This window comes from Anguilla rostrata, chromosome 19 (genome assembly GCF_018555375.3).
Source record: "Anguilla rostrata isolate EN2019 chromosome 19, ASM1855537v3, whole genome shotgun sequence".
Classification (NCBI taxonomy): domain Eukaryota; kingdom Metazoa; phylum Chordata; class Actinopteri; order Anguilliformes; family Anguillidae; genus Anguilla; species Anguilla rostrata.
Genome location: NC_057951.1, coordinates 1,209,746 through 1,234,082, shown reverse-complemented (window position 1 = coordinate 1,234,082; position 24,337 = coordinate 1,209,746). Strand labels below are relative to the sequence as shown.

The following is a 24,337-nucleotide window of genomic DNA, read 5'->3' as shown; positions in this document are numbered from 1 at the left end:
TACTAGTAGTTATACTTATTGGTGAGTCATGATTTTAAATGTAATGTTTTAATGGGGAGTTGCAGAACGTAATACGTTGCTAGATAGATGTATGTGTATGTATGTGGCTAGATAGAGAACAGGGCGAGGTAACATGAATGTAGAAACGTGGCGTTTGCTGATAAGAAGGTTTTGTACGGTAGCCAAGTGAAGAAACATAGTTAGTAGAAATGGCACAGCGGTGAACTGGTGTAACTTTGTAATAAAAGGAATACATTTGCCGTCATGAAATGCATATGGGTGGCCGTGAGTGAGTTTTGGTAAAGAAAATATAAAAGCGTAAGAAAACATTAGTGTAAAAGAGGAAATTATCTGCCTGAGGGCGAGGCGGGATTCGATCCTCCATCCGGAGGTTTCCCAGTTTGTGACTTTGTTAGTGCAGCACCATGACATAGCTATGCAATGCGTGAAATATCATTAGCAAACCTGTCCGTGGTTTGGTTAAGGAACACAGGCCAGTAAGCACAGAAGAGCTCCCGTTGAATCCATATGGCTTTGCAATATTGTAGCCGGTTAGCAATTGAACGTGTAGATGGTACGTCATAATACAGTGTATACGTCGGTGAACGGCGGGTAGATATGGTGCAAAAGCAATAATTGAGAAGTAGTAGACAATTATTAGTGAGGGTAAAAGCAGGTTAAGGAAATGCGTTTTTAGTTGGGCTTGAACCTTGGACCCTGTGATCCCAAGGCTGTAACCTTACCCACTAGGCCACAGGCGAACTAGCTGTTTGTACTGAGAATGTTTCAGAGTAAAAAGTATGGGTATATTGCGTGTGTATGCAAGTTTTTCATTGGGTCGTGTAGGTGAAGATTTGGCGGGTGTCGGTAAAATGTCCAATGGGGAGACATGTTATTAGTGGGATAGGCGGCAGGAAAAATAAGAATGAGAAGAAGAAGAAAGAGAAGAAGAAGAAGAAGGAGAAAACGCAAAATCCCCTTAGTTTGGGGCTTTATTGTGTGGACATGTGAAGTTGTTTATGAATTCTGTCTGTTGAAATGGGGTCAGAATGTACAGAATTTAATGTTTTTAAGGGCTGAGTGTCTGTGGCTGTTGTGGTTATTTCTGTGGGGAACCCTGAAAAGTGCCAAACTCTCGGTGCTGTATAGGTATGGGTATGCCCCGCCAAGGCGTAACTTGGCGGGATGGCATACCTGCCATCCCAGTAACAAAAGTTCCCCCCTGGAGCTGCAAGCTCACTTGTCCTGTCAGAGCACCATGTGAGGGAAGACTTGAAACGGGTGGACACCAGGAAAGCAGCAGGGCCAGACGGAATCTCCGGACAAGTCCTCAAGACCTGCGCTGATATCCTGGCTCCTGTGTTCATCACAATAATCAACCTCTCCCTGGCTCAGTCCGTGGTCCCCACAAGCTTCAAGAGGTCCACCATTGTCCCTGTACCCAAGAACGCTTCACCAGCCTGCCTGAATGACTACCGCCGGTAGCACTCACCTCGGTGGTTATTAAGTGCTTTGAGAGGCTAGTCGAGGACTACATCTGCTCCTCTCTTCCCAGCACCATGGACCCTCTGTAGTTTGCATACCGCCCCAACAGATCCACGGACGATGCGGTCTGTCAGGTTCTGCATGCCACTCTCTCTCAGCTCGACAACAGAAGGGGGGCTTTGTAAGATTGCCGTTCATTGATTTCAGCTCAGCTTTCAATACCATAGTCCCCCAGACTGGCTGCTAAACTGACTGACCTGGGACTGAACACCTCCATTTGTGCCTGGATACCGGATTTCCTGACCGCCAGACCCCAGGTGGTTAGAGTGGGTAAGCACACCTCAAACCCCCTCACCCTCAGCACTGGAGCCCCCCAGGGGTGTGTGTTGAGCCCTCTGCTGTACTCTCTGAACACACATGACTGTGTGGCCAGGTTTGAGTCCAACACCATCGTCAAGTTTGCTGATGACACAGTGGTGGTAGGCCAGATCACCAATGACGACAAGAAGGCCTATCTCCAAGAGGTGGCAGACCTGTCACTGTGGGGCCAGGACAACCGTCTCTTCCTGAACGTCAGCAAAACCAAGGAGATGATGGTGGACTTCTGTAAGAAGAAACGGCTGAGGACCGACACCCCTCTACAGATCAATGGGTCACCGGTAGAGAGGGTGAGAAATTTCAAGTACCTCGGTGTCCACATCACAGAGGATCTGACATGGACACTGCACACCGACACTGTGGTAAGAAAGGCAAGGCAGAGCCTGTATCACCTCAGACAGCTGAGGAAGTTCAGAGTCTCCAAGAAGATCCTGAAAACCTTCTACTCTGCAACCACTGAGAGAATCCTGCTGGGGAACATCACCGTCTGGTGCAGGAACTGCTCCTCTCTGGACCGGAGAGCCCTGCAGAGGGTGGTGCGGTCAGCTGAGCGTACCATGGGGACCACACTCCCCACTCTGCAGGACCTGTACCCCAGGATGTGCTTAAGCATAGCAAAGAGGATTATGAAGGACTCTTTCCATCCCAACAACGGACTGTTTGAGCTGCTGCAGTCAGGCAAATGCCTGCGCAGCCACAGGACCAACACGGAGAGACTTAGGAGGAGCTTCCTCCCTCAGGCCATCAGTGCTTTTAACTCCACTGCCAGGACAACTGTCCTAAAATAGTATTTTCACCTCAAGCACATAGCACCTTTACCTCTATGTACACTGCAGCACCTTACCGTCCCACGGTTTACTTTGTATTTTTCTTTCGTCTTTCTTGTAGTTATTGTATTATATATCATAGGTTGCACTGCTTCCTATGACTTATTTTAGGACTTATATTAGGACTTACTTTTTTTTACTTATTTGTATTGCACGTATTTTTTTAAATAACTGCTCTTTATATTCTTCTCTCTTTTAATTTGTATTCATATCTTATATTATTTTATAAGTATTATTATTTTTTATTATTTAGTTATTTATTTTTTCTGTATATAGTTATTATTGAAGCATTATGTTGCACAGTCTACAAGGAGTTTGTCGCACCAGCATTTCACTATACGTATGTATATGCATGTGACAAATAAAAACTTTAAAACATTCTGTTTGGAGTCATCCGCTGCAATCATTTATGGGTCCTAAAAAGGAATCCGGTCTATCTGTGAGCCAAAGAGGGCCGCAGCACTCTACAACTTTAATAAACCTGATTAGATATTCAATCTGATCGTCTGAAAGTCATATTAACTTCAAATATTGAAATAGGAAAATAATAGATCATACCTGTTTTGTGGAGAACAGATTCTCTGAACTCATCTCATCTGAACGACATAAATCCAGTGAGCAGTGAATCCTGTGAATAAATCATGAGACACAACTTAGTTAAACTCTTTTACTGCAGCTCTAACTCACAGCACATGGAGACAGAGCTTCCAGTTAAACTCATCCTCTTACTGCAGCTCTAACTCACAGCACATGGAGACAGAGCTTCCAGTTAAACTCATCCTCTTACTGCAGCTCTAACTCACAGCACATGGAGACAGAGCTTCAGGTTAAACTCATCCTCTTATTGCAGGTATAATTCAATACAAACGTGTTTCATTACCTTTGATCACCTCTGAACTCTCCTCTGAAGTTGATTGGAAAATCAATTGAACGGTCACTCTTCATAGACAGACAGCTGGGTACAGGTGACCCAGCCCAATCTACCTGGAGCCTGTGAACAAAACATGGAGACAGAGCATCCAGTTAAACTCATCCTCTTACTGCAGGTCAAACTCACAGGACATGGAGACAGAGCTTCCAGTTAAACTCATCCTCTTACTGCAGCTCTAACTCACAGTACATGGAGACAGAGCTTCCAGTTAAACTCATCCTCTAACTGCAGCTCTAAGTCACAGCACATGGAGACAGAGCTTCCAGTTAAACTCATCCTGTTACTGCAGCTCTAACTCACAGCACATGGAGACAGAGCTTCTAGTTAGTGTGGTTGCCTCAGGCAACTACACTACTATTATCCCACATATTATTATTCTTCTTCTATTCTTCTATAGTTTTCGCACCACATACACGTGCCATATGACAAATTGACCGGCTTATTTGGGAATCGCGTGCTATTACTTTGTGGAAAGTTTCGCTGTACGGTTTTGAGAAATATGACTTTTATGCCCAATTTTTTCCCATAGAGATGAATGGAGAATGTGACGTCATTCATGTGCGAACGGTGAAGTTACAGCATTGGTCGGCTTTGCACACGTGATGTGGTCCGCTCCACGGTCTCAGCAGCCAGGATAGGACATAGCTGAATGCGCGATAAAACGGTATTCCAAATGAAAAATTACAAATGAAAACGCTGTCAGCTAGGTACATCACCAAAAATATGGCTCAAATGCTTTATACCACAATTTAGATAAGACCTGACGAAGACGTACATGCACGGATTGTGTTGTTCAAACGAGGTTTCCTGGCGACTTAGCCACCAGAAAGGACGTGGCTGAATGCGGAAGTGAACGCGATGAAATGGTATTCCAAATGAAAAATTACAAATGAAAATGCTGTCAGCTAGGTATATCAACAAACGTATGGCTTAGGCATACCCAGAAGTCCTCAATAATAATAGTATTTCACGAGATATTACGCAAATTCGTTGACGACGTTTCGTCAGATGCAGCGTCTTTCAATGCTAGTGCTAACAAAGAGTGAATGGCCTTAATCCGATAATGAGAGCACTTTCGGTTGACCTAAAAAAACGATATTAAAAACCAAAAATAGACGTGCTGTTATACCTGGTTAGAAAGCTTATGCTCTCACCTACAGAATAAACGAGTTCTCAAACAAGCCAGACTGTACTAAAAAGTGCAACAACGCCGTCAACAACACGTGTGCAGCAGCTTCTGGTCCGGTGTTACTCCAGAAAAAGCTGTCAGCTTGTAATACCACTGTATGTTGCTTTGAGTGTTCTGTAACTTTGTAGTACAAACTGGCTTGATCTACACTTCATCCATCCAACAGGTGACAGAATAAGCTTTCTAACTATGTATAATATGTCACATTTTACTTTTGTAATACCGTTTTATATTCCAGTGAGTTGGAAACTTTGGTCTCTTTATAACTGCATTCAGGCTAACAGGTAATAGGCTATCCTCTGTCTATGAGTTGGTATCTAAGGTAACAGATTAAACTCTGAATTGCAGCCCAGTTAAATGTTTTTAGTTGAATGGTAAAAATGAGCTGAACTTAACGTAAAACCAACAATCAATCAAATTAATCTCCCTAGACCTATCTTGCTTTTTAAAATGGTGCAGTCGCGCAGGGTACATATAGGGTTTTTCCAAGACCCTCTGAACTGCCCAGCTAGCTTTATGATTCGCCGTCACTCGTCACAGCATACCGTGAGTAAATCACTGATCTCAAGTATTGATGAAGGGTTAATTTAGCTCTGAATATGTGTGTTGCAAATCAAGTCGTTGCCGTGATGTTATAGCATGTATAGCATACTCTGTCTCTGCTTATACTACAGAAACTGTTCGCTCCGTTCAGCACAAAGTCGACTTTGCGTTGGCGACAACCACACTTCACAATTTCTGCAGGAATTGTCTAGTTAAACTCATCCTCTTACTGCAGCTCTAACTCACAGCACATGGAGACAGAGCTTCCAGTTAAACTCATCCTCTTACTGCAGCTCTAACTCACAGCACATTAACTCACTGATTCGTGCATTTTTACCTTTCTTTCGCAGGGCCGTGGGTTCCATCGTCAGTCTCGGTCTCCTCTGAGGAACTCATTTTAGAAACAGCGCCCCCTGTCTCAGGACACCCGAACACACCAGATCAGATTCACAAGTGGGTTCTGACCCGAATTGGAAGACCTGGAAATACATACAAGAAGAACATGATAACGCACAGACATAATACAGACAGATACATCAAATCTCATAGAACAGACAGGGACAAATCTGGAAATTAACTGAGAAATAAACTTGTACAGTAATACAATTCCTTCCAAAATATTTTGCACCCATGATAATTACTAAGACAGTTGAATATAAAGATTACCAGTGCTGAGGTGTATTTTCATTGTCCAACACATGGAATATATTTAATGATATAATGGAAACTACCAAAATGACACATTTCTCAGAAGATACAACAATTTTACAAAAATTGTGTGTCACAATTATTGGCACCCCTGTATTTGGTACTGTGTGCACCCTCCCCTCGCAGGGATAATGGCACTGAGTCTTTTTACATAACGTCTTATAAGACCAGAGAACACATTGGGAGGGATCTTAGACTCTTCCTCCACCCACAATCTTTCCAGATCCTGATGCCTTTGTTGATCCGTGCTTATGGGCTGTGCTGTTCAATTGATTCACAGGCTTTCAGGGAGTTCAGCAGTCTTTAGACTGTTGTAGCCACTGCACAATGATGCTTCTGCATCATTAACCTTTTTATTTGTGGATTTTAACGTGAATTTGGGGTCATTGTCTTGCTGAAAGATCCACTAGTTTCAGTCTGCTGGCAGAGGTAGTCAGGTTTAGGGCGAAATTGTCCTGGTACTTGGGTAGAGTTCACAATGCTGCTTTCCTTAACAAGGGCCCCAAGACCAGTGTGAGCAAAGTAGCCCCATAACATTATATCACCGTATTTTTCTTTTAGTATATGCATCCTTAAATCCATCCTACATCATATTCCTGGACATGGTTGTGAGAGGGCTGGCGCCTCTCCCAGCATGCATTGGGCAAGAGGCAGGAAAAACCCTGAACAGGTCACCAGTCCATCACAGGGCACACACACCCATGCACTTACACACTCATACATTCAAGCACTTTAGTGTCTCCAATTAGCTTACCTGCACGTCTTTGGACCGTGGGAGGAAACCCATGCAGACATGGGATGAGAATATGCAAACTCCACACACACCACCATGCTGCCCTCCAGCAGTTTTAAACTTCATTATTGCCCTCACAGTAGTAACTAGCATCTTCAGTTTATTTTTTGATCCATTGCCTGATTTTCAAAGGTCAGCAACCATTTTCATTTCGTTCGTCAGTTCTTTGTCTTTCTCTGCGGCAAAGATGAAAAATGGGTTTCACAAGCAGGTTCTCAGTTTAATCCTCCAGTGAAACAGGAAGCCATGGAAGGCCACAAGAGTTTCTCTTAATATTGATGTAGATTTCGTTTGATTTTATTTTATTCATAAGAATCTTTAGGGGTGCCAATTATTTTTATATATTTTTGGGAAACAACAACCCTACCTGAATCCAACCGTCACACTACAGGGCGCCAGTTCCCCCAATCTTAGTTTGTTTTCTGCGCCTGTTTAGTGCTAATTAAGGAGTTGTGTCGCAAACATTTAATAGCCTGACCAGATTCACATTACAGGTATCTGTAACTGATTTATGATTAGTCAAAGAGCTAATTTAAGATATCTACAGGGTTCATACACTTTTTCACCAATGATTTTCAATGACTTTTCCATGACTTCTCCACAACCTTTAACTGAATATCCATGACCAAAACAAATGACTTTATCTCAGCGGGACAATTTAAAATTATTTATTGTAACACTAAGTAAAATTAGGTCTGCATCTGAAACATATGGTGCCTCTCTAAAACAAATAAACACCAGACAGACACACTTAGATACATTCTCTCATATTTTAATTCGAATAGTTTAACATTTTTGTCAGTTTTTCCAGTCGAACGTCTTTCTCTGTACATTCGCTAGTTAGTACGCTCAGTATGTGCCTTGTGAGCTGACGGTAACTCTTCTAACCAAACGTGAGCTTGACATTCTTACCTTTAATGCTTATTTTAAATTGGTTAATATTAGCCTTCAATCACTCCCTTTCGCTGCACTCCACTGTCACGCGACACAGAGAGCTAACGCGTTAACTAATGTTACCTGAAAACAAAAGTTCAATTTATTAGCGTTATCGAAAGCTGAAAAGTTGAAACGAACGATTACGGCATTTTTTTAAACGTTAACTTAGAGTTTTGTGTAGCGACCCGGTTGAAACAGCTCATTTCTTCGATGCAGTTTACTGGCGGTTGATTTAATTAGCGGTATTAATGTGACGAGAAGCTCTTTGTCGTTTGAATGCATAACACGCAATTCCTTGAAGAGTCGACACATTTTATGCGTGACAATTTAACTGTTACTTGTAAACTGTACTGTTATATTGTCGTTTTTAATCAATAAAAAATCTATTGCATATATTGTTGGTGCTCCTTACATTTTGGTGGGTGCTCCTAACTTTTTGAAGTTGGGAGCACCAGTGCTACGAAGTAAAAAAGTTAATTTCGAGCCCTAATATATTATTGAAGCTGCACTTCCCTGGTATATTGTCATCACAGTAGGGCCTACGTTTACTAACTGCTACATTAGCAGAAGCGTGCCTGTTGGGCGTGCCAGTAAACAGACTGAGCCAGACTGAATTAACTTCTCACACCACCAAAATACCATTACATTACATACAGGTTGCAGACGCTCTATCAGAGCATTTACAGAACTTTTAATAGCATTAATTGTATCATTATACGTGATATATACTGAAGCAATGCAGGTTAAGGACTTCTAAGGGTACAACGCAGTGTCCTTACCGAATCGAACCTCGACCTTTCGGTTACAAGCCCAGTTCCTTACCCACCTTGCTACACTCCGTCCTCCCATACCGCGGTTATATAAGGTTATGTGCCAATTTACGTTTTATTACTATACATACTATTTTTATGATTGGATTAATTAGTAATTATATTTGATGCAACTTTAGCTGTGTTTCCATTACTTTTCAAAAAATATTATTTTCCACAAAATATTTTAAATTTCAGTGACTTTTCCAGGTTTTTCATGACCGTATGAACCCTGTCTCTTTTCGCTCATCAAAAAACTTAATCTCGAATTACATTTTGCTAGTAAGATTGAAGTTACTTTCGCCATTCAGTTGTATGGGATGTCCAATTAAGATATCTACAATTCAGTTTTGACTATCCAAAACTTAAATTCCAGATACTGTATCGCCATTTCAATTATGACTAGTCATAACTCAAATTAGAGATATCTCCACATTAGTTCTGACTTAGTCATAATTTCAGTTAAAGATCTTTCATTCCTCGCAATTTAAGATATGTCAGGTAACAGGGGACCAGGACCCAAACGGAGAGTGGGGAAAACACCAGGAACTCCAAAAAGGCAAATCCAATCAAAGATTTTACTCTCATACAGGTAACAGAGAACAGGTAAGAAAAACAAGGCCAGACAATGAGGGCTGAAACAGACGGGCAGATACTCTCAGGCAGAAACACAATGAACCAGCACCCAAATCAGGAAAACAGAGAACTTAAATAGCCACAAAGATAACAAGACACAGGTGAACTCAAAGCACAATCAAACCAGAGCAGGGAGGGATAACGAGACTTTGTCCTCATGATCAGATACCTTCACCCAACATATCTACTGAATATCATGATGAGTATATAAAAATTGATGACTTATGGCCAATTTTGTGCTAAGAGACGCTGTCGGATGACAGTTGCGTCGACATGGATGTGTCCTGGCCGCTTTACGTAAAGGCCATCACTATGTTGTAACACTTAGATGGCATGTCGTAACACTTAGATGGCCCAGCATGTATGTACAGCTGCAACGCTTCCATGCCGCAACTAAAAAAAGTGTCACACTAGTGTTTGTCATGGTACCAAAATTTTGACTTTGATATCGATACCAGGTTTAGTATCACGATACTCGATACTGAAGCAATACTGATTCAGTAATCGGTACCTAACGATACTGAAATTACCTTAATAGATCAGAACCGTAATGTCCACAAGGGTTGACCTGATTTTCGAATTCACGGTTTATTAAAAACCTGGTTTATTAAAAACCTTTCAGTTGAAGCCTGTTCAACACATCAATAAGCATAGGCCTATAGTGTTACAACACTAAACCATAGAAAACTATATTAAATATATTTCAATAATTAAACAATTGTAAAGTAAATTATCTTTAAACAGGTCTTTCACTTTAAAATAGATTTTAAAACAGTATATTTCAATAACAATACAGCATCTTCCTATAATAAAATATTTAAATTAGAAAATCTATTGGTACTGAAGTGAACTGAGTCTAAGCTTGCGCTGTATCAACTACGGGAAATGCACAAGCGCACGTCAACTCACTTTCCAACCTTAGTTGCTACTGCCATCTAGCGAAGATTCTGACAAATTATACTTTTCATCCTCTCAATCGGTAATGCGGGAGACACATTTCCCTGGCTTTTATATTTGATGCAAAACTACCGAACGTTGGAAAATTCTAATACCGAACCGTTTCTTTTCTTTTTTTTAAGTACCGAAGTTTTGGTGTACCGTGCAACACTATGTCAGACACAAACCTATTCCAATCCATGGCTCAGCTTAGCAGAGAATGCACATTTCAGAGCGCCTGAGCGACAGATAGAATAATAACACATAAATACACATTTCAAATAATACGACATTGAGAAAAAACAAAAAAGACGAAATATCAACTTGCGACCTGCGCGCTGCGCGCAGAGCAGCCTACCGTTTTATTTATTTAGACATTGGCAGATGAGAAAATTTTCGGTTATGCTGACCTATAAAACGCTATTCCAAAAGCAAAATCAGACATGTTATACATCGTTAGAAAGCTTATACTCTCACCTACTGAATAAATGAATTGTCAATCAAGCCAAATTGTACTAAAAAGGGCAACAACGCCGTAAGCAACAGGTGTGGTATTACGCACAGCTATTTTTGAAGATCGCCGACACAGGCGTCACAAATGCGCGTATATTTCACAAACGGATTGTCCAAGACAATATATGACCACTCATCTGCAAAAGGGACATCTACGCGTAAAACCAATGGTAAGATTGTATATTTATTCAATGTTTAGTCCCAGATATTGACTGTAGAATGACATGGTATAATGTAAAAAAACTTTGTCTCGTTTATTTCGTTATTCAGTGAGCAGCGTTTTCACTGCTGTATTGGCATATTTTAGGGCTAATGTCGGGTTTGTCTTGTTGCTACGGAATATTACATTACAGGCATTTGGCAGACGCTGTTATCCAGACCAACGTACAACAAAGTGTATAATCATAATCAGGAACAAGTGTGTCGAAAACCCTAGAGAGAAGTACCGTTCCAAGTGCAGGGAACAACCGCATAGTTCAACTTGGAACTTGTAGGTTAAACTGATTAACACTAACACAAACAAGAACAGCAACAACGCAGTCTATGCAAAAATACAAGCAATAGTTAAGACGAGTGCATTAACTAAGTCACCTACGAAACAACTACCTAGTTACAACCCTAAGCTTACAGTCAATTTAGAGATTAAATTGAGAATACGATTTCTCTCAGCATAATGACGGATTCAAAGACTAAACGAACTCACCCGATATTGTCTTCAAATGGATCCATTCCAAAGAAAAGTAATGATTCATCCTCTCAAAAAGCTTTTACTAACAAACTTTTAGAAGCAAAAAACGAAATATCAACTCGCCAGCCATGCTACCTGCTTCCTACGCTCAGAGTACCGTATTATTAATTTAGACATTGGCAGAGTACAGCATAAATTGCATATTTTGTTTATATTCAATATTAGTAATTGCAGCGAGAAACTGCAGCTGTAGACACAAGATAGTGTGTTATGTTATGGTAGCAACGGAACGAAGCGGACTACATATGTATTGCCGTCTTTGTTTTATTATACCAGCGTGTTTTTGCACGTATGCACAGAAATTCAAATACAAATCAATAAAATGGTTTAGCTATTTCTCAGCATAATGACAGATTCAAAGACTAAACGAACTCGAACCCTGATACTGTCTTCAAATGGATCCATGCTCAAGAAAAGTAATTATACATCCTCTCAAAAAGCTTTTACTAACAAACTCTTGGTAGCCTAGCATGCACTCTGGCTGGCACTGTCTTCCATTGCTTCCGCGACGCTCAGACCCTCCCCTCACTGCTAAAAACTAGACCCTACGGTGTCGGATTACTTGCGTCGCCATGGATGTCGCTTGTCGTAAAGAAGTTTACTAGACGTCGTAGCACTTAGATTTGGAGCTCCAGCTCTTCCGCACCCCACCTAAGGAAAAAGTCCAAATGGCGGGCAAACCATATGGCGGACACAGGGGGTCCCAATAGAAAAGTTGTAGAGCACATTCAGATGCATCAGTCGACAAAGTTTTGTGTTGATCTGACTTACTGGGTGGGAGTTATGACCTTTTAAACATGACCCTTTGTCATAGCGCCACCATCTGGCTGACATAGGTGATTTGTAGTGCCTGAGTAATGGAGGGCGATAGGAACCCACCTGCCAAATTTGGTTGGTCTAGGACTTATGGTTGCTGAGCCTCAGACACTTTTAGCGGAGAACTTCAGAATAAAAATAAAATGGAAACAATAGGGTCACCAGGTGGTCCCAATGGCAAAGTATAGAGCACCGTTCGTGCTATGCAATAAGTATCATACAATAGGGTTGCCATCGCTTTGGTGCTTGGAACCCTTTAATAATCCTAATATAGTCAATAGGTTCCACCAGTTCGTGTGGACCAATAATAATAATAATCCTAAGATACAATAGGTTCCACCACCTCCGCTTTGGACCCTAATAATCTAACAATACAATAGGTTCCAAGCTCGCTGCTTGACCCCTAATAATCTAACAATACAATAGGGTTCCACCACTGCTTTTGACCCATAATAATAATAATAATAATCCTAACAGATACAATAGGGTTCCACCAGCTTCGCTGCTTGGACCCCTAATAATAATAATCCTAACAGATACAATCGGGTTCCACCAGCTTCACTGCTTGGACCCCTAATAATAATAATCCTAACAGATACAATCGGGTTCCACCAGCTTCACTGCTTGGACCCCTAATTACAATAGTATGCTATCATGACTCAAATATCAGGATGATATTGTATCATAAGGTTGCTGAAGTTTCGCACCCCTAAACAACTCATGTACTAATCTTTCAGGTTTTATATCATCCAAGGTATTATTCTTCATTTTCAAAAATCTAGGGATATCATATGAATTTCAGGCCATATTGCCCACCACTATACCCCACATGTAATTATAAAGCAAATTTCTAAGAATCATTTTTGGCTTTGTCAAAACGCTAATTATTTATTATAGTGTGTATTTTTGTTTGACATTGTTTTAACCTCTTGCGTAGGTTAGCCAACATGTCAGCCATACATGCAAAAAAGGTACTGTAAAAATATTAAATGGAAAAAAGTGCCTACGGTTCCACAAGGCAGCTGAAAGATTTTTTAGTTCCTTCCCGTTTTCCCGTAGATGAACTTCACCTGCAGTCTGATCATGAAAATGAACAGAGGCTGACAGAAAAGGAATGTGATCTGGCAAGGCCAACCCAAGCGTATAAAGCTTCTTCAGGCTGAAACTTTAAATCCAGTTATACAGGTCAGTGATCTGTGGTTTTCGATGTGTTTCACTACAAGTGATTAATTTAAGTCATTGACTGGCTAAAGAGTACACACACCTTGTTCTCTAGGTCTTAACTGGCAGCTCTCCAGGACTGGAGTTTGTCATCCCTGTAATACAGGTTGTTAACCTGAGGTATTTTGGGGTTCTTAATTTTAGTCACTAGCACAAGAGATAACATTGTCCTCCTCAAACCTATATTCAATTTAAACTTACCACTATTACCACATGTTCCCCAATTAAGTGGTTGTTAGTCCATTTTTAAGTTTGTTATGCCACATGGATGTTCTTTTAGTAAAGGAGAGGTTTGAGCCCATGATCAAGAGGGCCATACATATTTCCCTGCCAAATTAAATTGGGTTTTTTAAGGGAATTCCCCCCTAGTGGGAAGTATAATTTCAACCTGAACTGAAAGGACTGTAACATCCCTTTTAAAGAGGGTTCAACCAAGGAGCAGGTCGACTGTCATTTATATTTTGGTAAATGTTTAAGGGAGAATACATTTAGAAATAATGCTTTTTAAGTGGGCAACTACCTGCTCAAGTTATTTTTGGAATAACATGTTGATGTTACTTAAAATTCTTCTTAATCTCTTTGCTGAACAATGTTACATGTGTGATTAATTAATTAATGTATAACTATTAATAATGTCAATTCTTTAAAATGTAGGTGAAATTTTTCAAAATACATTTTTATGGCCTGCATTTTGAAAGTTCTGATTTCTGACAGCAGTGCAACCTCTGAGGAGTTGGTCTTAATTTCCTCATCTTCTGCATTTTGAGTCCGTTTTCCAATGGAATTTTATGGTAAATGGTTAATGGAATTAGAATTAACAAAGCAGCAGGGTTCACCTGTTTCGAAGCTAGTCTTGTATAAGATGACAACAATCTCAGGCCATTTCCACTCAAAACATATTTTCAGTTCCCTTCACTGGCTCAACTGAGACACAGATCAGTTCAGGAATGCAACCTGTTCAGGTTTGGCCACAATTGGGAAATGGCAGCCGGGCAGAGACACAAGTAAGGCCAAAAGGTTGGGTGAATCATCAGAGAAAACAATCAAGTTACACTGCAAGAAAGCTCACTTTTCAACTACTATGTATTGTAGTTCACTTTATCATCCTCACCTTTTCTGCTTTGCAGATTAAGGAATTGGGGGAGGGGCAGAACAGCAAGCTTGTCTTGTCCATTTATCACTTACAGGAAAGGCAGATTTCAGTTATGAAACCAAAAATATAAGACACAAAGATAGGTATGTACACATGCTAATGGAATACTTAAATGACTGTTACGTGTTTATGAAGAAAGCAATTGTTCATAAAAGTATGTAAAAAAAATGTAAAGAAAATGACCATTGATGCCAAGTACAGAACTGATAACATTTCATAGAAAACTCACACTTACATGTCATCATAAAAAGAAAAGCATGAAAATAGTACCCTCACTGAAAAATAGGATGAGTGTTCAGTGAAAAGTGATGTGCGATCTGCAGTTGTACAAAACTCGGAACTTGGGAGATGGTGCCATGGCACCCACATCTTATATTTTACTAATGTTCAGGGTTGGACAATCACAGATACAGAAAGTAAGGAATTAAATTTTACATTACTTCAGAATAATTACACTTATATAGACCATTCCCAAACACAAGCCCAGGTATGGTCTGATTAGTTTTCCGATAAAACATTTTTTTAAAGTTCATTCTATACGTGAAATCACAATAGGATAAGGTTAACTGAGGGCAACTTCTAACCCCACCAGTCAGTTGACTCCAACTGAATACAGTTTGATGTCACTAACTAAGCACAGAAAATATGCTAAACATTTATTTCCCCAAATTATTAATTATTTCTTTGAACGGTGTAAAGAATGCCGTAGGACATTATTCATGTGATGACCAATTATGTTAATGAACAATAACAACAAAACAAACTTCCTTTATTCCTCAGAAAATATCAGTGTTTGTAAATCAATTTAAGCAATATATTCAACACAAAATTGTTGTACGCATAGTATGAATCCGAAAAGACTCGCGCTCCTTAGCATTCGGAGTATCCCACACACCACAAGCACCAGTACTTTCAGACATAAAATAGGCTATGCTATATTTTCTTTGCCAAATATTCATTAATTAACTATTAACCAAACGCTAATAAATTAAACTATTAATACTGCCACTATTCCCTGGTGGACAGATTTTGTCACGCATAGTATAGTATCCACTTTTTTTTGACGCTCTCAGGAAAATCCATACACAAACCGAACTTCTTGGTTTAAAGACGAACCATGTACAAAGCGCAAGAGAGGCGAACAAGTTTGCTTAGACTTTAAATTTTAGTTTTTCATAGAGAATTACACATCACTGTCCCTGGTGAGAAATTGAAAGTCTGCAAAGTCAAACTTAAACCGAAAGTACATGATAAGACATTTTTATTTATCTATTTATAAAGGTCACTAAAAATGTCCACTGAACTGCACGTTGTCAATAGTACTAACGAGGTCAGAATCCTGTTAAATGGTTTAAAATGCTGAAAAACGTTTAACTCCTAAACCACCATCTGAATTTTGCTCTCGTTCAGTATTAATGCAACCTTAGCTAATAATTTAAAGCAACTGTTGAACGAGTCTGGGAAAAATGTGAAGGGTTTAACTCTATACCCTATTCACAATTTCTCTCTCGTATAAAACTTTTAATTTTAAAACAGGTTATACTTACCAGTGCTGGGGAAATTGAGTTTTTTGTCTTTTGTTCTTATATATGGGTGAAAATGTTCCTTGATTTGTACAATATAGGGAACATGCACTAAAACGTGGTTCGTTTTGTTATAGCTACGCGAGTTCCTTGCAGTAAAGTGAGTGAGGAAACGTCCCGGAAACGGGCCCATGCAGGTACGCCACCGCAGGTAGCAAGCTCACGTTGAGAACCCTTGGAGCCTATGGAAGCCATTTCGGCAATCCTTGAAACCTTGGAGGCCAAAATCCCATATTAGATGAAATAATATGCCAAGAAAAATTAAAATAAATAAATTTATACAAAAAAAATGATAAAAATAAGAATGGTATTTTGCATTTATTATTATTAATGATACAGTTCATAGGCATGATATGTATTATATATATTTATTTATATTTATTATTGACTATTCAGTTCTGATATATATATATATTGTTTTTCCAACTGTCATCTTTCATGTTTATGAATTTCTTGAATCGTCTCTGTATATATTTATTCATCCATCCATTATCTATATCTGCTTATTCCTGGTCAGGCTCACAGGAGGTGCTGGAGCTATCACATGCATTGGGTGAGAGGCAGGAATACATCCTGGACAGTATTCCAGTCCACCGCAGGGCACACACACCATTCACTCACACACTCATACCCAGGGGCAATTTAGACTCTCAGATTAACCTAACCCGCATGTCTTTGGACTGTGGGAGGAAACCACTCGGAGGAAACCCACACGGACATGGCGAGAACATGCAAACTCCATACAGAAAGGCACCAACCGTGATTCAAACAAAGGGCCTTCTTGCTGTGCAGCAAGTGTTACTCACAGCACCTGCATATATTTATTTCCATGTTTATTTCTGCATTTCCTTTCTCCATATGATAATGAGGGGGAGCGCTGCTTTTTAATTCAAGCTTGGCAATCAAGCCAGGAGCGGGAGAGTAGGGAAAGAGCTCTGCCATTCGACAGTGAACTGTTCTCTCACTAACCCCAAACAGAGTTGCAATGTTGCAGAAACAAAGCAGCTAATAAATAACAGCTTGCACAGGCATGCAAGAAGGGTCTCCAACTGATTTGGTGTAATCTGAATTTTGGAGTGAAACATTTAGCAATGAGCTACTTCCCACAAATTGCTGACCACTACAGGGTTTAGGATTAGGATTTCATTAGGATCCCCATTAGCTGATGCAGAACATCAGCTACTCTTCCTGGGGTCCACACAAAAACATCACAACAGAGAAGACACTTACAGACAAAACAACCAAACCAACCCACACAGGGTCAACCTCTGTGATGCAGCTAACTGGAACAAACTGTCAAAGCATCCACACAAAAGAGTAAATAATCATGACTACCATTTTCTGCCATGATAGCCAGTTTCAAATCTTTTGCCAGTAGGTTATAGGCATTAGTGTAAGAGAGATTGGGAAATGAAAACAACAACAATAGTTTTATTTGTATAGCACCTTTCATACAGAATGCAGCTCAAAGTGCTTAACAGGAATAATAAAAACAAAGGAAAACAGGGAATACCACAATGATCATACAAGTTAAAAACATACCACTGTAGGTACCATGGCCTACAAAAGACACAGAACTACAAAGCCCATATGTCCACCTCAAAGTGACTCATTTAACCATGCCCCCTACCGCAGCTTTCCTGTTACAGTATTGGCTTACTTTACATTTGAAACGCGCAACCTTCGATAAAACGAAGGTTGCCGTTCTTTCGCTCTGTTCCATTTTCCTTTCCCTTGACTGGCCACCCTTCTCCCATCTCCCTTTCGTGTGAGTCCACATGCCAGGAAGAGTTTGCAAGGCCTGCAACGGAGTAAGGCGCATCCTGCTTCATGCACCATTGTTTTTTTCACTAGCTTTATCTATATTCAAAAACCCCTCCATTCATACTCCATCTTTTCCCTTTGTTCTCCGTGTCCCCGGTACACAACCCCCACGTATGGGAACATCCAACACTCCTCCTTACACGCACACACACACGCACACACAACACCTACACACACGTGCACTCACATAGTTTGTTATACTGTACATTATTGTAGAGAATTGTGCTTTGCCCTTTTCGGTACTTTGTGTTTACTAAGCTTTATTATATGTACATGGCTGTCTGTATTCATATTACTCTTGTGTTGAATTGAGTCAGCCACTGCTTATCCAAAGAACTTAATAGAATACCTTCACCTCTTAACTAAATCATTTATATTAATTTAGTATTAGCTGAATGTATGATATTATGATTTGGTTAAGATAGACTATAATGTCTAATTTTAATAATAATTCATTTAGTTATTAATTTAAATTGCCAATTTATAGTTTGTATATTTAAAATTATGAGACTGATTATTACATGCTGGTGCCACCTATGAGGGTACTGATGTATATCTCCTACAGTTTGGTTCCCCACTAAGTAGCAGCATGTCCCCTACACCACAAGATTAAGAAAGGGAGTAAAATAAAATTACTAAAAATTAAAAAAATAATAAAATATTAAAATGAAAATCACCTCATTAAGGTGGAAAAAATACCACGTGACCAAGCCATATACTAGGTGTTTGTGTTTGAGTGGTCATTGGCAACTGGTAAGTTTATCATGTGAACAATACATACTTTATGCCCACTGAGAATGTCAAGAAGCTGGACCAATGAGATTTTCCAATGAAAGACATGAATAATGGGACCCAGGCATGAACTGTGCAGTGTTTTGACTAAGCGGCATACAAGAAGTACATAAAGCACCAAAAAACAAAATTAGTCTCATGTCCTCACCAAACACCAAACATCTCTGCTTCAATACATTAGGATAGTTGAATAAATGAAATGATATGATAAATGATATTCACCATTAACCCGGTACATTGTTGCTATTGTCCATCAACTGTTAACAGCAGGGTGAGGTGATACCAGTGATATGTCACAACTGGTTTACTCAGGTTTCATGTAACTTGCCCGAGTTTACCACTGGTATTTACAACTTTGTCGGCTGTTCGAATGCAATTTCCTAGTGGTTAACTCGGAAATTTACGGGGACCAATATTCGGACAAACTGAGCTACCGAAGAAGACCTGCCTGCAGCACGCTGAGCAACCTCCACAAGGACGACCTGCATGCTGGGTTTCAGAAGCATGTGACCACCACCCCTGAAACGGAAGTCACGTGAGCTTAACTTAGGAAGCAAGTAAGTTTGACTGAAAATAAATCAGTGGCTAACTGCTTTTGCTAGCTTGTGTGTGTGTTTTTCAAGTAAACAAAGGACTGATGAATGTATACTAGTTTGAATTAATGGTTGATAATGAATTTCATGAGCTTGACAGTCTACTGGGACTCAGTGATAAAGATTAGCCAAATTTACATATTTAAACATGTATGACTATTTTGTATTGCACTTTTCAAAAGCATGGTTACAAAGTTCTTTATATTTAGATATAACACAATTAAAGAGATTACTGAAAGTTAAGCTAAAAAGAAAAGATTAAAACAAATTTAATCTACCTGGTTCTCATCAAAGTGAAGCATGTTTGGCTTCAATGTCTATTTTAGATTGAATGAAGTGGAATTCTCCAGCTGGGCCTCTTGCTCCCATTTTTTAGTTCCTCATGCAAGCTCTGGAATCAAAGTGAGAATTACATTCATATTCACCAGAATCAAGACACTTAATAGCAATGCAAAAGGAGCGTTCTTTTGTACAAACTAGTGGCATGACAATACATGACAATAGAGGAGGCACAGTGTATTGTGCACACATAGTTCTTTACATATAAGACACAAGACATACATTGGACAGAGACTATACATAGACTTGACAGTACAGAAAGAAATTGTCAAAAATCGGTAGCATGGTCCATGTCTATGTTGTATAGAGGTAGCCAGGATCAGATCGCACATTAGTCTTAGGCACCCTAGATTTTTAAATATAATATATAGTATATATTTGGTCTTAGATGTTTATTTTTTGTTTTCTGCATTAGTGTATCAGTAGAAAAGAGCAAATTTGAGATTTCAAAACATGAATTTTCCAGATACATTTTTGTATTTTGTTAAATAAAGTAATATTTTAAGTAATAGACTACTTTTCAGATAACTTGATCAAGGGTCTCTGGGAATACCCGGAGAGCCAGAAGCAAGCAAAACAACCAACATCTGCAGAAGAACTGTGGCAAGTTCTCCAAAATGCTTGGAACAACCTACCAGCCAATTTTCTTATAAAACTGCAGGACAGCATACCTAAGAGAATTGATATAGTTTTAAAGGCGAATTTAAAAAAAAAATTTTTTTTACAGGTGCCTAAGACTTTTGCACAGGACGGACGGACGGACGGACGGACAGACGGACAGACGGACAGATAGATAGATAGAGAGAGAGAGAGAGAGAGGGCTGGGGGTTCCCCTTAGTGGACAGCACCCCAATTCCCTTCCTGGCACCACAATATATGGTGGCAGGAATATATATATATGATGAAAAACACATTTTCATTGTACAAAAATTCTACTCACACAAACAAAGCACTGTCTATAAGTCATTAATTCTAATTGGCAAAATCTAGGCCTGCCATTAAAAGTATTGATATCAAAATTACAGCAAGTTACAAGAAACAATATTGGCTATCTACCTCACACAAATTAAACAAGCTGTATTCAAAAGCAATGCCAATCAATGTTTTCTAAATTGTAATAGCCAATATTGTTTCTTGTAACTTGGCCTAATTTTGATGTCAGTATTTTTAATGGCAAGCTTAGATTTTGTAAGTTTGAATGACTTACAGAATTTGTATGTGTGCGTAACTTGACATTTTTGTACATTGAAAATGTGTTTTTCATCAGATAAATTAAACCACACAAATAAGCAATATTTTGTGCTCAGACATACCAGAAAATATATTGTTTTATTCTAATGCAAGTTCTCAAAAAGTTTTTTTTCTTTTTCTTAGCCCTAAGGTAAAAATCAATTCTTGGTGCTACTCATGCGCATGGCTGCCGTTGGGGGGGAAAACAAGTATGTTGTCCTGGAAGACTGGGGGCCCAATGGTCTGAACATGTAATATCATAAATATCAAGCATTATTTATCACTGAAAAGTAGAAGGTACATCATGGTGTCTGGAGTTGTTTTTTTTTCTTTTTGTACATCTGGCTTCCAAAGTAGCCTTCTGCACCCTCAGTCACAGGTGCATGTCAACTTTCTGTCTCAGGTGGAAAAGCAAACTGTGAGCTGCTCCAGGAAATCCAAGTGAGACACAAGGGGGTCTCTACCTAGTTTTGACACAGCTTTTTGTGGAGAATATACTGTAACTGTTTATTGTGATTAAGTCAATAAAGTTGTAAAACATGGTTTAAAAAACATGGGGAAAATCAGAAAGCGTGATTCCCATTCCACAATTTAATTATCATTTCACTAACTCACAGCCTTCACATTGCTGAATGCACTTACAACTCTTGACAACACCTGTTTATCCCCTACTGTCTCTGCCAAGTTGCCAGCAGTACCCCCACCCCCTGCTCCTCTGTTATCCAGAGATAATTCCCAACACAACCCAATCCCCCTGTTTGTGCCACTAAAACTTCAATAGGGAAGGAATGAGGAAGGGATAGGTATCAAACAATTACACATTCAATGTCAATATTTTGGTGAGACCGTTGTGCACAATACAACCACGGTGCCTACGGAAAACCAATCAAAATACCAAACAGAAAAGAAGTATTTTTGTCCTGCAGTGCAAAGCAATTATCACGATGCAGATAACTTGTGGGCTACTGTAACTTATTTGACAGAGGGAATAATAGCGTGAAAAACGTGCTCCAGGAAATGCACAATCAAGCGCATATGAAATGCCATATATACACATGATAACCAAATTATGAGAATTATCTGAATGATTGATAATAATTACATGTCATCCTCAAATGAATCGCTCAGAAGCGGAATTAGCCGGGGTACGGTGCACCCATATGAGCAGCCAAACACAGGCACTAATTCAGGCCTAATTCATGAAACGCATTGTTTAATGAAGCCAAGTAACATTTTGTTTTCGTTTGCGTTAAAAGAATAACTATTTTTTAATCAGTGTTGACATTAAAATGGACTTTCCTATGCATTCTCAGCATGTTTCTCTATTAACCATCTGAGGATATTTACCAAAACACTTTAGATTACATGTTATGTCTGAGTTTTAGTGCTTACAGTGAAATATTACATCAATTTTTCTTATAAGCAACACGCCAGACCAGCCTAATACAAACCAGCCTAATGGTGCAACTTGTTCAGTGTTTATGCTGCAAATGGTTAAAACGGTTGTTGTTCAACTATTGTTTTGACACATATTTTCTTTAGGATGATGATGATTAATAAAAGCACTAGCCTGCTTATTTATGCTTTGTCGGCATGCTATTGCCAGACACCAGACACTTCACTAATCCCGAAATATGAATATAAACCAAGTTAGTGCAAGTGTCTTGCTGAATTTAAGCCATTTTCCAAGTCTCTGTGATGTTCACACCTGGTGTTGTAAAGCCATACAGTACATAGTATATTATATAACAGAGCAGTACCTGAATATGCAAGGATTGGCCAGATTTGGCATCTGCGTAAACAGGTTATGAGAGAGCAGTTGCCTATTAGCGTGTGATCATAGGCATTCTTACAAAATGAACTTGTTGTGAGCAGCATGCCCATTAATAAGCAATGTTCTTCATATTTTCAGGTAAGGCTTTAGAGGAGGTTGGCGCTCTCATCATGTCTTGCACACAAATGTATGACAGGCTAGTTCCGGCCTCTGGTATTGGATTTCTTTGTCCGAGTACCAGGTACCCGCTGCAGATGATCCGGTGTCTACTTTGTCCAATGGTCATTGCGGTCTCTTATTTTTAAGCCGCTGTTTTCCCCATCTCTATCATTTCTGAAAATTATTGAGAATTGGGCTCAAACATATATGCATCCTAACATTGCAATTTATACAAAATAGATTTTCTTAAAAAAAAAAATCATTTTTTTCATTTGCCTAGGTGAGTGAGTGTGACAAATGTCAAAGCTGTGGCCCACCACCTAAGCTTGGCCCAAAACTGGAGATTATTCAGGCAAATAGTACTTGTCATTAGGTATAATTCCAAATGATGCTGCAATTCTGTTCAACATTGGCTATCCTCATCCTGTCATATAGACATACCATATCAGAATGGGCTTCTACATACCATAGGCTATTTAAATTTTACTTACGTGTATATCACAATTGAATAAACTACTTTATAGTTTAGATACTCCCACAACAAAAGAGATGTCTGCAGATTGGTACCTTTTACCACTCTAAGTGCAAACATGAATTTTACAATTAAGGAATCAAAGCAAAGTACAGCAATGGCAAGTCTACAAAAAGAAAAACATTCTCCAAAACTGGCATTCTGTGTGACTTCATACCAAAAATGCCCATGCGACCCATGATCCTCCAAATGCCAAATATATTGGAAGTCATTTAAAATGAACTCATCAATGTATTGCAAAATCACCAAGAAAGGGCAGGCATACTGAAAATGCTAGATTGAGGCTTAATGTCCTTCATGCTACTGCCGTGGATGCTGATTGGATGGCTGAATGAGAGAGGGATGTGTTTCTCACCAGTCCAGACCAGGCTTCATGCGGGCTGTGCTGGTGATTATCAAAAGTGACTGTTTTCAATTTTGTTGAAGGTGATAAAAGTTAAACTAAAATAATGCTGTGAAAACATGTACTACAAAACGCTATAAACAGAACGGTGGGATAAGCGGCAATGACTGCTAGGACCCGGGAACAGGACCCACCTTGCTTTTAATAATGCCCTCCAGCAGGACTCGAGCTTCTGCCCTCGGATCCTCCAGCGATGGCGGCATTGTCCATGGCACAACAAGGAACATTTCATGGCTGGGGAGGTGAACCTGCAGTCCTACAGTTGGGGGGTTAGGGGCACAAACACTGATGTAAAAATGTGTCTGAATGAAAGCTTTCTGCAACCAGCCCATGTTACCAGCCTTCAGGACACAGACCTATCGTGGGCCTGACCAGAGTCCGTGGTTATGAATAAATGTCAAATTTTGCACCTGTGTATGCAACCACATACGCAGCCTTTAATAAGATAATTCAGGCCAACTTCAAAACAAAGAGCGGTCTGTCAGT

The 24,337-nt window shown here is 39.6% G+C and overlaps 2 protein-coding genes and 1 long non-coding RNA gene across 3 annotated transcripts in view; all 3 read right to left on the bottom strand.

The window, feature by feature from the left end:
* The window catches only part of LOC135245712 (uncharacterized), a 114,755-nt gene that overhangs the window by 45,141 nt on the left and 45,277 nt on the right, over nt 1-24,337 (bottom strand). The gene's annotated exons all lie outside the window — the stretch shown is intronic.
* The window catches only part of LOC135245733 (uncharacterized), a 32,918-nt gene continuing 10,578 nt past the window's right edge, over nt 1,998-24,337 (bottom strand). Inside the window, exons 5-7 of the mRNA XM_064319035.1 lie at nt 3,571-3,681; nt 3,249-3,318; nt 1,998-2,387 (exon numbers count right to left, since the gene is read on the bottom strand). Of these exons, the coding sequence (XP_064175105.1) occupies nt 2,139-2,387; nt 3,249-3,318; nt 3,571-3,681 (430 nt within the window). The 3' untranslated portion in view covers nt 1,998-2,138. The remainder of the gene's footprint in view (nt 2,388-3,248; nt 3,319-3,570; nt 3,682-24,337) is intronic.
* On the bottom strand, nt 21,301-23,837 carry LOC135245767 (uncharacterized). Its single transcript, XR_010327390.1, has 2 exons — nt 23,804-23,837; nt 21,301-23,090 (listed from the first exon to the last, which is right to left on the bottom strand). It is a non-coding gene; the product is annotated as an uncharacterized LOC135245767 (long non-coding RNA).